The sequence below is a fragment of the Schistocerca gregaria genome, chromosome X (assembly GCF_023897955.1).
Source record: "Schistocerca gregaria isolate iqSchGreg1 chromosome X, iqSchGreg1.2, whole genome shotgun sequence".
In the NCBI taxonomy this organism is placed as follows: domain Eukaryota; kingdom Metazoa; phylum Arthropoda; class Insecta; order Orthoptera; family Acrididae; genus Schistocerca; species Schistocerca gregaria.
Window position 1 is genome coordinate 520,831,292 of NC_064931.1, and position 13,386 is coordinate 520,844,677.

General features: G+C 39.0%; 1 protein-coding gene across 10 annotated transcripts in view; it reads left to right on the forward strand.

The window, feature by feature from the left end:
* LOC126297923 (dual specificity protein phosphatase CDC14AB-like) overlaps positions 1 to 13,386 on the forward strand; it is a 189,789-nt gene that overhangs the window by 113,308 nt on the left and 63,095 nt on the right. For all 10 annotated transcript variants that reach the window (XM_049989241.1, XM_049989245.1, XM_049989239.1 and 7 more), the window contains one exon: positions 4,193 to 4,280. In XM_049989241.1, coding sequence (XP_049845198.1) covers positions 4,193 to 4,280 — 88 coding nt within the window. The remainder of the gene's footprint in view (positions 1 to 4,192; positions 4,281 to 13,386) is intronic.

The following is a 13,386-nucleotide window of genomic DNA, read 5'->3' on the forward strand; positions in this document are numbered from 1 at the left end:
TCATCAGTAGAGCTAAAGTATCCAAATGTTCCAAAGCTTGTTAAGTCTTTTCTTTTATTGTCCCATGGAAATGTGGATCTAGAGGAAGATATTCCATTTCGAAACACACATTACAACAACACAAGGCAACAATGACTAAAAGATTTTCAAACAGTGTTTTGACTGTAAGAGATACTTTTGGACAATACCCTCATTTTTTTTCTGTGCCCATTTAGTCGCAGCTCATTAGGTATGGACAGCAAGCACAAACAAATTATTCTGTATGTAAGGAAGAATGTGAAAGGAAAAGAAAAATTAGAAAAAAAGCAAAAAGAAGCACAAAACCAGAGGCTTGCTGAAGAGGAGATTAGAAAGATGAATCACATGAAAAATTAATTGACTATGAAACAGCTTCTCTGAAAGGAAAGAAGAAAGAATACCAAGTATTGATATTTAAGAGACATGTGAAGAACTCTCAAATTTCAGCTAAACTGAAGAAAGCACTCGGGGAAAAAATAATCTAAAGGCATAAAATCTGGCCAGGGTATGCTTCAGGGTGTACAGATCATGAAAGCAGAAGAAAGAGTGAAAGAAAAGTAGGTGAAAACATTCAGAAAAATCTTGAGAAAAGAAAATCTAGCACAATTATACCTTACTTTGCAAAAATTCTTAAGAAACAGTACTGCGAAAATATTTCAGTGAACTTTTCCTCCAATATTGAAGTGTAGAACATCATTGTATTAATACGATTCACGCTGTCCGTCGCACTTCACATAGTGTAGACCAGGAACTCTGCTAGGCAATCCCGATGTGAGAACTGACTGGACACGGCCCGTGCTGCCTGAGTTGTTGTTCTGTCGGCAGAGGGCGCGGCCGAATTCCCGCGTGCCATCTGGTGGATGGGACTTTACTTGTGGCAACTACTGTCCATGACGGGCCGTGCCGATGTGCGCCTCCCGCAATCTTTCTGGTGGCTACTGCAATCATTAGTTGTAAAAATGTGATGTAGATTTTGTTTGAGAATTACAGTTGCCAATACACCTGCATATATCACTGTATTTGTAGGAAGGGGAAAAAATGTCCATACTCCATCCAGAATCATATTAGAAAAATTTATATTGGTCTTAACTGGCCTTTTTTGGTATGGTATTATCAAAAATGAAAACAATTCCTTTGTGCCATATCTGTTTGTTGAAATAATGTTTAAAATTATTTATTACGTCATAATTATCTTGTTTAAAATATTTTGTAACCTTTTGTACATTCTTAAACTGTCACTATGGCTTCTCAGCCTGAGATCCTTGTATAGAACATGCTGTATGCTGTCAGATATATTGACAGTTGGTACATATTTATATTCATAGTGAAAAGTGAGTTATCTATGGCCAGTTGTCAATCACAGTGGAGGCTGCCTGGTGGATGCCATTTATGAAGTTGCTCTTATTGTCGCAGGAAGTAACAGAATTCATTTTTTGATACAACTTGCTGTAAAAACATTAATTGAGGTAATACATTAAAGTCCTTTTATGTATCTACTTTTTACAGAGCCAGTACCCAGCATTACACTACTGAAATAAACATAAAATATCAGAAAATGAGCCTGAAAAGGTTTAAAGACTAGTTAATGGCATAACTGAATATTCAAAAAAGTGACTGGTAGGAGTTTTGTGTATTTATATTCTATATTCTATAGGCACTTCTAAAATATCTGTAATGGATGAGCTTAAGCAGATGATAGTTTAAAGAAAACAATTGGAGCAGCTTTATAGAAAATTCTGAACTGAATAGCACTATTTGAAAAAAATCAGTGAAGGCTTTCCTTGCGTATTTGTATAGTACAAGTGATTAATTAGAAACAGATTAGCTGTAGAAATCCATTGGAGCTATGGACAAAGAAAGGCACTAGAAGATGATGATGGAAATTTCTAAACCAGGAGGAAAAGTTTTATAAAGAAATTCACAAAAGTATTTACAGAATGTGTACAAGGAAAGAAAATTCTCTCAAAACTGGTACGATGCTGTCATTTTTCACAGTAAAGGAGAAAATGAAGACATAAAAACACTGTAAACCAATGAGTGTTCGCTCTGTAATGTAAAACACACAAAAATTATCACCAACTTCATAGAAAAATATTTTATCAGGAAATGTGGTGGTGGTAAGGTTTTGAGGGCACATAACAGCAAGGTCTTTAGTGCATGTTATCAGGTAAAAGAGCAATTTTGATTTGGAAGTGGATATAGCACAGCGAACAACTTACATGTTGTGAATGAGAAAAATGAAACTGTTCAGTCAGTGTGAATTACCACTTGGCCAGGGTTTCATGGATTTTGAGAACGCATTGGCTGGGTTTTAACAAAATCTATGCTAATAGGCCATGGGAAACAAGGCACCAAAATCAAAACACATTCATGTTCACATCACATTGAAGGGTGGCCCAAGTTTTGAATTGTTCTGTATAATTACTTCTACCAATGGCTTCCACTCAATGAGATTTAGTCTTGTTTTGGACTCCTTAGCTTGAGTAACGTTGGAATCACTCTCTATACCTCTGTGGGGCATATTCTGATGTAATGCGAATTATAATATACTGGAAAATACACATGAATATCACAGCTTTCATAAGACTTTTTAATGATAGAAATTTAGACTGGGAACAGGAGCCAGGAAAGTAGATTCCATATCACCACAACTATTCTCAGGAGTTGTAAAGGAAGTTTTCGGGCCCTTCAGCTGAGAAACAAAAAATGTATGTATGTTAATTGATCTTATGTAAACAACCTTTGTTTTGAAATTTCCTGGTGGGTCAAACCCCTATCTCAGATTGGGACTTGAACCTGCACCTTTGCCTTCCTTAAGCAATTAATTGACTGACTAAGCTATCCAAGCATGATTCATAACCTGATCTAACAGCTTTACCTCCACCATTACCTATCTCTTGTTCCCCAAACTTTGCATAAGTTGTCCAGCATACTTTGCAGCACTAGTACTTCTGGAAGATAGGATCGTCTTGGCACATACTCCATCGAAGAGTGAAAATTCATCCTGAAAACCTTTGTTTTGGGAAACATTTTGTATTGGTTTGCCTCTGGTGCAGCTGAAGAAGTAGTTAAGAGAGCAAGTTTGAAATTAGGCCTGAAAATTATTTCCTTGGTCAATGTTTCATGGTGCATCAGATTGATTTCATACCAGAGGAGAGGACCACCACTTTAAATTTCCAAACAAACTTCATGTGTGCTGTGGTCAGTGCACATCCAAGTTGTGAGTGTAATATAGTATGTCATAAATGGTTTACACAGGTGTGCACCTAATCAAAGCATTCACCATGTAGAAATGCCTCAAAATAATGAAGTCACAGAAGAAAGTGATCAGTCTTTTATTTAGTGCAGTTTTTAGACGACAGCTGGATGTGAAGGCCAAGAAATAAACAGAAGAATAAAAACTTTTAAGCGCTTTTATTAAAGTAAGCCATTCTTAAAACTAAGCGTCTTTCATGCCTGAAACAGAAAATTTATAATTAGTGTTGTGGAGAGGGGAATTACGGGGAGAAAGTAGGCAAAAAAATGTACATAGCTCAGAGAATAATGGTAGTGGAAAATGTAATTACGGCTGTAATGTAAATAAAATGGAAATGAGCAGGACACAAAGCCAGATGAATGGATAATGGTTGGACCAGTGCAGTGCTTTGTTAGATTCAAAGAAATGAAGGTTTTCAGGAGGACTCAAACCTCCAGCGGAAGAGGCCGCACAATCAGATTCATTTGTGAATGTCACATGCCTCGTAATGTATATCCCTATTAACTTTTGCAATTTTCTGTGTCTCTTTTTTATTCCTTTGCACTGACTGATTCCTTTTTGCATTACTCTTTGTTTTTCTATATATTTTCAAAAACAATGATTTGTGTGTGCTTATTATTAAAAAAAGAATTAAATGCTTTCTTCATCTCTGTATTTGGTTGAGACAGTTTGATTTTTCAACATTTTTTTAAATCATTCCAGGTGAATTCTGTGATAAAACGAAGCCCAAGAAAAAAGGGTAAGATCTTCTGACGTAGAGCAGAAATAGTGTATATCGTGTACACAAGTATGTGTCTTTATTTCAGTACAGGGACAAATTTTAGAAGACTCCATGTAAAATACTAACCATGAAATGTACTTGTTGCTATTTCCTTTCAACTTATTTTCCTGTTTTTTTCTTTTCTTTTTCTTTTCCAGCGTGTTGAAAATGGTGATTTGAACTGGATTGTGCCTCAAAAATTTATCGCTTTCTGTGGTCCTCATGCAAAAACAAAAATAGAAAACGGTATGTGTATTTCAAAGATTTTTACCTAGTACAATGAAGGAGTATATTTCCATGAAAAAACTACCTGTCTAGACCATTCTGGTAATCTTTCTACCTTACATATCTCGTATTTCACTCTGTGCTTATATAGGCAAGGATACACAGGCTGTCTTCATAGCGTTTCTTATAATTTCGCAGAAAAATGCTGAAACGGTGAAGTTTACATGCCGTATAACCTTTCATGTATGCAAAATTTCAGAGTTTGACATAAAACAAATGTTCATTAAGCAACTTACCCCATCAAAATACTACTGGTTCTCTAACAATACATACACCATTTGCATGAATACCAAGTTAGTAGTAGTAGTAGAAATAGAAGGAAAAAAATAAATGTCCTGTGTGTCAGCCCTGCACTTCCTGTCATATTCTATCTTATCATACATAAGGCCAGTGGCGGGAACAGTCATACCAGTTCTAACTTTGTTGCAACCACTGTGTAGCTTTTGATAAGTACGTGACCACTAACCAATTGTCTGCTGATATGAATGTCTACGGGGAAACTTCGTGGAAGAGGAAGAGGAGGGGGGGGGGGGGGGGGGGGTAGGAAGTGTTGAGACCGACCTCACAGTTGCAGAGCATTGCCAATGTTTTATAAAGCTTTGGACAGTCTCCACTGACAATTTTGGGTGTAGATGTTGGATGTTTTGTGTTGCAGTGAGCAGATACCGTAATTTAACTACCTGGATCAGAAAGTTGGTAGAACCTGAAAAGAAATCGTCAATCTCCATTCAGCTGTGCAGGAATGACATAATTGAGTATTGTGACTTACCTACTCAGTTGTATTAGTTTTTTTTAGTTATGGTGGTCTCTGTCTGAGTGAATGATTGTTTCTTTGGTGTTTCATGGGCTATCGGTTGAACCGATAGTCCCACTAGTTGAGTAGTTTGACAAGAAGCACCAACACTCGACCTAATTTCGTAAAGGATCCAGTATGATAGTAGGATCCCTCAAATCAAACAACTATGTAACAATAGCCTTCTCATACACGATACCATGGAACCCAGAAAATAAAAATAGTATTAGAAACAGATACAAAATGCCTGAAGAAGAAGAAGAAGAAGAAGAAGAAGAAGAAGAAGAAGAAGAAGAAGAAGAAGCCTGTAGGGCTGAGGAAATTAAAGAAAACTTAAAGGGCTGAGAGGGTATGTAATGTTATTTCAGTGATTACAAAATTGAGCCAAATTTACCAAAGAGCATGTCGGTATGAGCCCATTTATAAGTATGATGTTGCACCCCCTCCGATCTGGTTGCATGCATTGATTTGGTTGGGAAGTGTGGCATAAAGCTTTTGTATCCTGTCCTGAAGCAAACTGATCCATGAATTCTGCAACTGCTCTTGGTATCTTGGATACTGGAACTGGGACAGAGTTGACATCCAAGCTGGACTTGCATGTTCTATCGGGGACAGATCTACGTAGCTTTGTGGCCATGGCAGAACCTCAGCATCATGCATATGGTTATAGAGACACATGCCCCGTGTGGATGGGTGTTGTCCTGTTGAAAAATGGCTCCACAGTACAGTCGCATGAGAGGTAACACATGAGGACGTAGGATGTCCATATCACCTACTAGGCGTGATCTGAAGTCATATCCAGTTACCATTACATCAGCAATAACACTACTGTACCTCTCCAGAAAATTGCAAGAATAGGACCTCTCCACAGGTCGCCACTAGACTTGCTTAAGGAGGTCATCCAGGTTAGTGCAAAACCGCAGGTCATTGCTGAAGAAAATATGATACAATTCATCAGCAGTCCATGCTTCTAATTCATAATGTGCCTCCGCGCAGCTGTTAGTGTTGCGGTGTTAATGGCAGCCTACACATGGAATGGTATTTCCCTAGTCTGGTTGCTGTTGGTCTCCAACAAATAGTGTGAAGTGACTTAGAATGTTGCAGGGAAACCATTACTTGCTCTTGGATGGCAGGCGAAGAGATGGAGGTGTTACAGTGCGCTTGAGCCACAGTAGGGTGATCATTCCTTGTGATGGTCAGAATTGGTCAAATGGACTTTGACAACAAGTGTACCTGCTGTCATGTGCCCTTCCTGACAAACATAGGGCCTCTGTCACATCCAAATGCCCCATAAATCTGGATATTGCAGGATTCAAGCAGCTAGTAAATGGAGACGCACAGTGAGGCCCCTTTCAAATTATATCAGGTACTGAAAACACTGTCTTATGTGTGTGCGCGGCACATCTTTGTCCTTCATGGCAATCACTCATCTGATGCTGTCCATGTGCCTTATATATCCTACCTGGTAACAACACTAAACACGAACAACACTAATGTACTCTGATGGCTGTTCTACTTGTCACAGAGAATTGCAACTCTCATCATGTGCAGTCTTACACATAAAATCTGATCGCCGGGTGGCCGCCACAGAGACCAAGTCCGACTCGTTCACTTAAGATGGCCAATAAAACCGAGCACCTCTGACAATGCAAAGTCCAGCCATCTGCACAATCTGGCAGCACTGTAAGATGCGGAAGTGTCAGGAGGAAGTGTTGCCTACTTTTGGGATGTTGTGTTTTGTCTTCCCGTGTTCTAGTGGTAATCATTGTGCATTCTAAACTTACAGTTACATGCTCACGTCCAACTGTGTGTCTCTCTTTCATTATTAATTAATTAATTTTTTAAATTTTTTATTTATTTTATTTATTTATTTATTTATATTTTTTTACAACATTTCGGCCCTTCTCTAAAGTTATGAATCTGATTGAACATTGAAGATAATCCATTTCACATTCTACCCACTAGTAATAACAAATACTTCCAGAAACAATTCCGCTGGACAGTCATGGCTGTGTCGCGATCAGAAGAGCTTACGCTCGAGCATTTCTTCGCTCTGCAGTGGCCACCGGCCAGATGCCACCCGCTACCAGAGATGGCTGCTGCCCAGGTGAAAGTGGCACTGTGCTGTCAGTGTATGTGTCAACTGTCATTTTCGAGTTTGAAGTTCTAGTTATCATCTTGCAGTTAAGCATTGGATTTTGCATACTTGAAAATCATGAACTACAGTTAAGCATTGTAAAATTGGGTTGCAAGTGGAAAAAGGTGTAACATCTGCAACACACTATTTACTTCCGGTATAATAGAGCTGTGAGTGCAGAATAGGCAGCTCGAAAGATTTGAACTGTGTGTGGAGCGAGTGCTTTTGGGAAAAATACATTAAGGAAGTCATGACTACTGATATAAATGATGGATTACCTTTTAACCATCATGCAATATTTGCATTCAACAGGCAAGGCTCAGACGTCTGCTGTAGGAGTACTGCATGCTCTAATTCGAAACAACAAAAGTCAATGGAGTGACTATTATTGCAGTTCTGCTTGAATGTCATCGGGTCACTCATCGAGCATTCCTCTGCAATACTGTTACTGGTGACGTGTTATGATGCTTTCATCGTTAACTTCCTAAGAAATGAAAGGCTGAGCCCTATCAAAAGATGTAAACTGGAACAAAGAGTAGTGTGAACATAATATTTTCCATCTGATAACTCCAAAACTGTGTTTTGCACTACGGATTCTTCCCCAAGGGTGGGTCCATCACAGCTGGAATTTGTTGGCAACAACTGAGACACCTTTCGGCCGCAGTGTATCTGCATAATTGATTGGCATATGTGCTGTTCAAGAGGCAGCCGTTATCACTCTCACTGGAATCGATGACTCTGTGCGTTTTTTTCGTGTTTACGCACAATCTGAGAGACAAGCAACAATAAATATTGCATCAAATATAAATGTAAAGTATTTTAATGCAATGGCTTGTTACTACAAACTGAATTTTTATCCAACCCATGTCCTGCATATTACGTTAAGTAATTAAGATGTATTAACTCCAGTGCGCCCTTGTTGCGGCTCATGACAAGTGCAGTGATTAGCTGCAATTTGTTTATGTTGCCTGAGTGTGGACACTGCAGCAAACGCTTCCCCCTTAAACAGAAAGAAATGCCTTGGCTCTGATTGCAGTGAGCGGACATCACCGCCTGTATGTTCTTATAGTAACCAACGTGAGACTCTAATCACAGGTGCCCCAGAGCAATTGGAACGATTATCATGTTATTAGTCATCAGAATATTAACCAGTGATGAAATGTCCACTCAATTTGAATCCCAAGAAAATAGGAACCTCCTCACAAAATATTGTTAGGTGATTTCAAAATTTATCCAACACACAAAAATAACAGCAGAGCTTTCATGCACGTTGTAGTAGCACACAAGGTAATATTATGTCTTTTGAAGTGTATACTCAGTTTCTTCCTCTCACATCAACGCCCTTGTTTTAGTATGAAGTGAGAAACTAAACACAAAAGCTAAAGTTTCTGAGAAGCATGTAAGTCATTTCCTCTTCTTATGTCATAGCTTTTGTTTCAGTATGTGGTGAAAAATAAATAGTTTAGGGTTCTGGAGTATAGTATCGCACCAGATTCTTATTGTAGGCCCCACTGGAAATGCAAAAAGTAGAGAACTCTTCATTCTTTTGTCCAACAGTCTGTTTCCTTTCATGCATTGCTACTGCTCACAAATTCTTATTCAAGGACTTGCAGGCATCGAGTTCTTCAGCAGAATGAGCCTTGTGTTATTGTGTTAATTATGATATGGGAAAAATGCAACAAAGACGAGCTCCCCTAGAGCAATTGAGACATTTGCACATGTCTGTATTGAGCAACGATTGCCAGCTGCCACAACACTGTACAGAATTTATGCGGCAGGCAACACAACTGTGAGTGCACTTCAGACTTCATTCAGCAAGTCATCAGGAGACGGACGGAAACATCAAATTAACATCACTTTCCGAGTCACATTCAATCCAAAATGAGGTGTTATTAAGGTAGCTGAGTGTTCTAGCAATTACACTTTGATAATTCCCATATGAGTATTCCGATAGCCAAAAGAATCCGTTAGTGTGACACTATAGGGAACTACATTAATATCAAACTGCAAGAAATCGAGACAAAATGTGGACTCTTCCCTTCTCTGTGTAACCTTTTACAGTTGTTGAGGATGCTCTCTGTCCTAGGTGGCAAATGGAACTTCACATTCACAAGACGCTTTCCGCTACCCTTGACAAACATCAGCAACTTGTAATCACTGCGAGTAACAACTGTGTGGTGATAATGGTACAGGTTGTCTGTGGATGTGGTGGTGTTATGCTGTCAAACTGCTTACAGTAACGTTAATGGTGGTGCACATAATCTAGCACTGACTACCTAAGTAAAGATAGTGTGGTGGCGTCGTCGCTTCTCTTTATTTGGCATCAGCTTGATTAATCTAATTTAACAAACATAGTACTCAATTCACGAGCTGCTAACAATACAGTATGACTACATAGATCATAATGCGGGTATTACATTAATTATGCAGTGAACTGCTTGATAAATATTAGTTTCAGCTATGCAGCTGAAGTGGCTCACCACACAGGTACTCTGTCACACCTGGTTAAGTGATAAGGTTGCTGCAATCCTGCTTCTACTGTTCATAAATACTTGTATACTGACCATTCATTATTTGACTAAACATGCACTACAATCTAATTTGCTTGTATATGATAGGGATGAGCGCCATCACAAAGCAATGACTAAGGAATGGATTCTGTTACAGTCCCCCTTACATTGATGCAAGACAAATGTTCGCAAATCACCTGCATTGCCTCAAAAAAACAATTGCATCTTAAATATCAAAGGACAGATGTCCACACCATCACAGGGTGTTGGAATACAGCAACAGCAGCAAATGAAAATTTGTGCCTGGCCAGGGTTCGAACCTGGCAGACATGCTGACCATTGCACTATCTGGACACGGACACAACAGCCAACCTCCCTGCAGGATCTATCTACACACACTCATTGTCAGACAGAAATTCTCTTTTTTTACTGCATACCACATATGTGGTAAACATCCCCCCCCCCCACTTTCCATTATTCATTATTCCCCTTGCCCGCAGCTACACTGTTCGGATGATGACGTGAGTCTAGCACTGAAAACTTTCAATGGCCCATCAAGACCTGAATAATTACATAGGATTTTTCAGGAGGAATAGTAAATATTGTAGCAGGTGGTAGTATAGACAAGTTTCAGAAAAAATTCCATTTAACGTGTCCAATTTTTATTGAATGCATAAACCTGGGTTCAATACATTTTCGTTTTGTTTGTTGGTCCTTACAGGACCCCGTTGTCCACACTTCCTTGAAAATGAACTTCCAACATTATTGGAAGATGTTCCTTAGAGTACAAGAATGCGTACGTTCCTCCAGCATGATGGGGCTCTGCACATTCTAGTCGTCAAGTGACATCCTCCAAACCTAACATTTCCCAGAAGATGGATCAGTAGATGTGGGCTGTTTTCTCTGCCACAAAGGTCCTTGCCTCTTATCCCATTGGATTTTTGCCTGTGGGGATTGTTGAAAGATGAAGTATACAAACAAAAAGTAAACCCACAAGGCGATTTGATTGTTCGGATTATGAATAGTGCATCCTTCATAAAAGAAGACAAAGACGACCTGAGAAGAGCTACATGTCGTGTTATTAAGAGAAATCAAAAGTGTATGAAAGTTGTTGAAAATCAACTTTGAAAGTAATTTTCCTTTCCTTTGACTTTGTTAAGGTTGCATATTAACAGCTGTATCTCTGTACTCAATAAAAAGTGGACCCATTTCTATCCAATTTTTATGCAGTTTTCTATACCACCAGATACTAAAATGTCTACTATTCATCCTGAAACACCGTATATGTGCTTATACAGGCTGTTACAAAAAGGTACGGCCAAACTTCCAGGAAACATTCCTCACACACAAAGAAAGAAAAGATGTTATGTGGACATGTGTCCGGAAACACTTAATTTCCGTGTTAGAGCTCATTTTAGTTTCGTCCACCTACACTCAATGGAGCACGTTATCATGATTTCATACGGGGTACTGTACCTGTGCTGCTAGAACATGTGCCTTTACAAGTACGACACAGTATGTGGTTCATGCACGATGGAGCTCCTGTACATTTCAGTCAAAGTTTTCGTATGCTTCTCAACAACAGATTCGGTGACCGATGGATTGGTAGAGGTGGACCAATTCCATGGTCTCCACGTTCTCCTGACCTCAACCCTCTTGACTTTCATTTATGGGAGCATTTGAAAGCTCTTGTCTACACAACCCCGGTACCAAATGTAGAGACTCTTTATGCTCGTATTGTGGACACCTGTGATACAATACGCCATTCCCCAGGGCTGCATCAGCGCATCAGGGATTCCATGCGACGGAGGGTGGATGCATGTATCCTCGCTAACGGAGGACATTTTGAACATTTCCTGTAACAAAGTGTTTGAAGTCACGCTGGTACATTCTGTTGCTGTGTGTTTCCATTCCATGATTAATGTGATTTGAAGAGAAGTAATAAAATGAGCTCTAACATGGAAAGTAAGCGTTCCGGACACATGTCCACATAACATATTTTCTTTCTTTGTGTGTGAGGAATGTTTCCTGAAAGTTTGGTTGTACCTTATTGTAACATCCTGTATATGTTGTGTCTGATGTTTCGGAAAATGTTTCTCAACTCAGTGATAGTGACGGACTGGAACTGCATTAACCTACTCATTTCACTGAGATGGCCTCAGAAGTTAAATCCCATAGTGTTCAGAGCCATTTCAACCATTTTAATGGCTTCAGTAGCGGTGCTGCATTCCTTCAGCTTTTGTTGAAAGCGCCAGCTACTGCTCATTGCTCTCGATGGTATGAAATGTTTTACTGGTATTGAGTGACGCTCCACAAATAAGCCTACGATTTGCATTTCATGCTTGGTAGCAATGGAGGCAGATGACCTGTTTTAATATAGTGGTTATTGTATTACGCTATAATCCAATCAGATTACCTGACAGCATTGTTTAATGTTGTTATCAATGTTGTATGTTTCATTTCTTTTCCATTTAGCAGTGGCCCTTCATGCAATTTTGTCATCAGTAAGTCAAATGTTTTCATGAAAACACAGGAACTATGATGTAATGTGTTTTACTGACTTTGTTTGATTTCTTACGGTAAATGTGTGCAATAAACTTTGTGAATACATTGCTGTGCACATTCTATAACAACGCAGGCACACTGCACATTTTGAAGTCCGTGTATGGATTCATGGAAGACTTAACAGTGATCAAAAGTGATATTTGAGGTATTCAGTTAAATTTAAACAGACAGAATTGTTGTGATGTGCAGCTACCCAGAAGGAATCGAAGTTGTTAATGCCAGTGTCAGGAACTGTATTCATCCATGTGTTCACTTCGTAAGTATTCTCCTGACGTATGGGCTCTACATGATGAAAAATAATTCAAATTTGTGTTGTTGATGGTCAGGTTAAAGTTCTTCAGAGAAGTTTGTATTGTGATGCAGATTGGTATTCGTAAAGTAGGAGTCTAGACAATTAACACAACTTACCGAGGTGAGCTTCTGAGAAGATTTGATGTGTAAAGGCTTTCTTCAATTTTTGTTACAGAATTTCTTTCAGCCATTTGCAGTTTCATTGAATGAAACAGAAAATAACAACATTGAGTTCACTGGGTCGCACTGCGATTAGAACTGACAGCTCACACAGCCCTTGCATCACATGACATGTGCAGAACCATTGAGTAAATGAGATGCTGCTTGGATCAGTCTCTCGCATCACAGTATTGGTTGCTGAGTGTCATAATGCAACATTAAAGATAAGAACACCTGTTTGTGAATTACAATGTTCCAGGGTTCCAAAAATTAAATTTTGTGTCCCGGTATCCCATCTCACATGAGGATTAAGTCGCATTAGTCATCAAAATGAAAAGAGAATCTAAATGAATTTAGCTGAACAATTGCTGTATTGCAGGGTTGCCCAATATGAGCAACGACGTTGTCAATCCCCAGCTGTGCTAGGGGCAGCTATGTGGCGAAATGCTTGTCATGCTCATCTTACACAGACTTTCAGAGAGGCGGCACAAGTGTGTTTGATCTTTATGTAGCATTATTTTTGGATACTCTATAATGTTGCCGTCTAGGTTATTTATATTGAAGGTATTCAATTAGATTTACTATAGAATTGGTCATCTTTGAAGTTTTCCC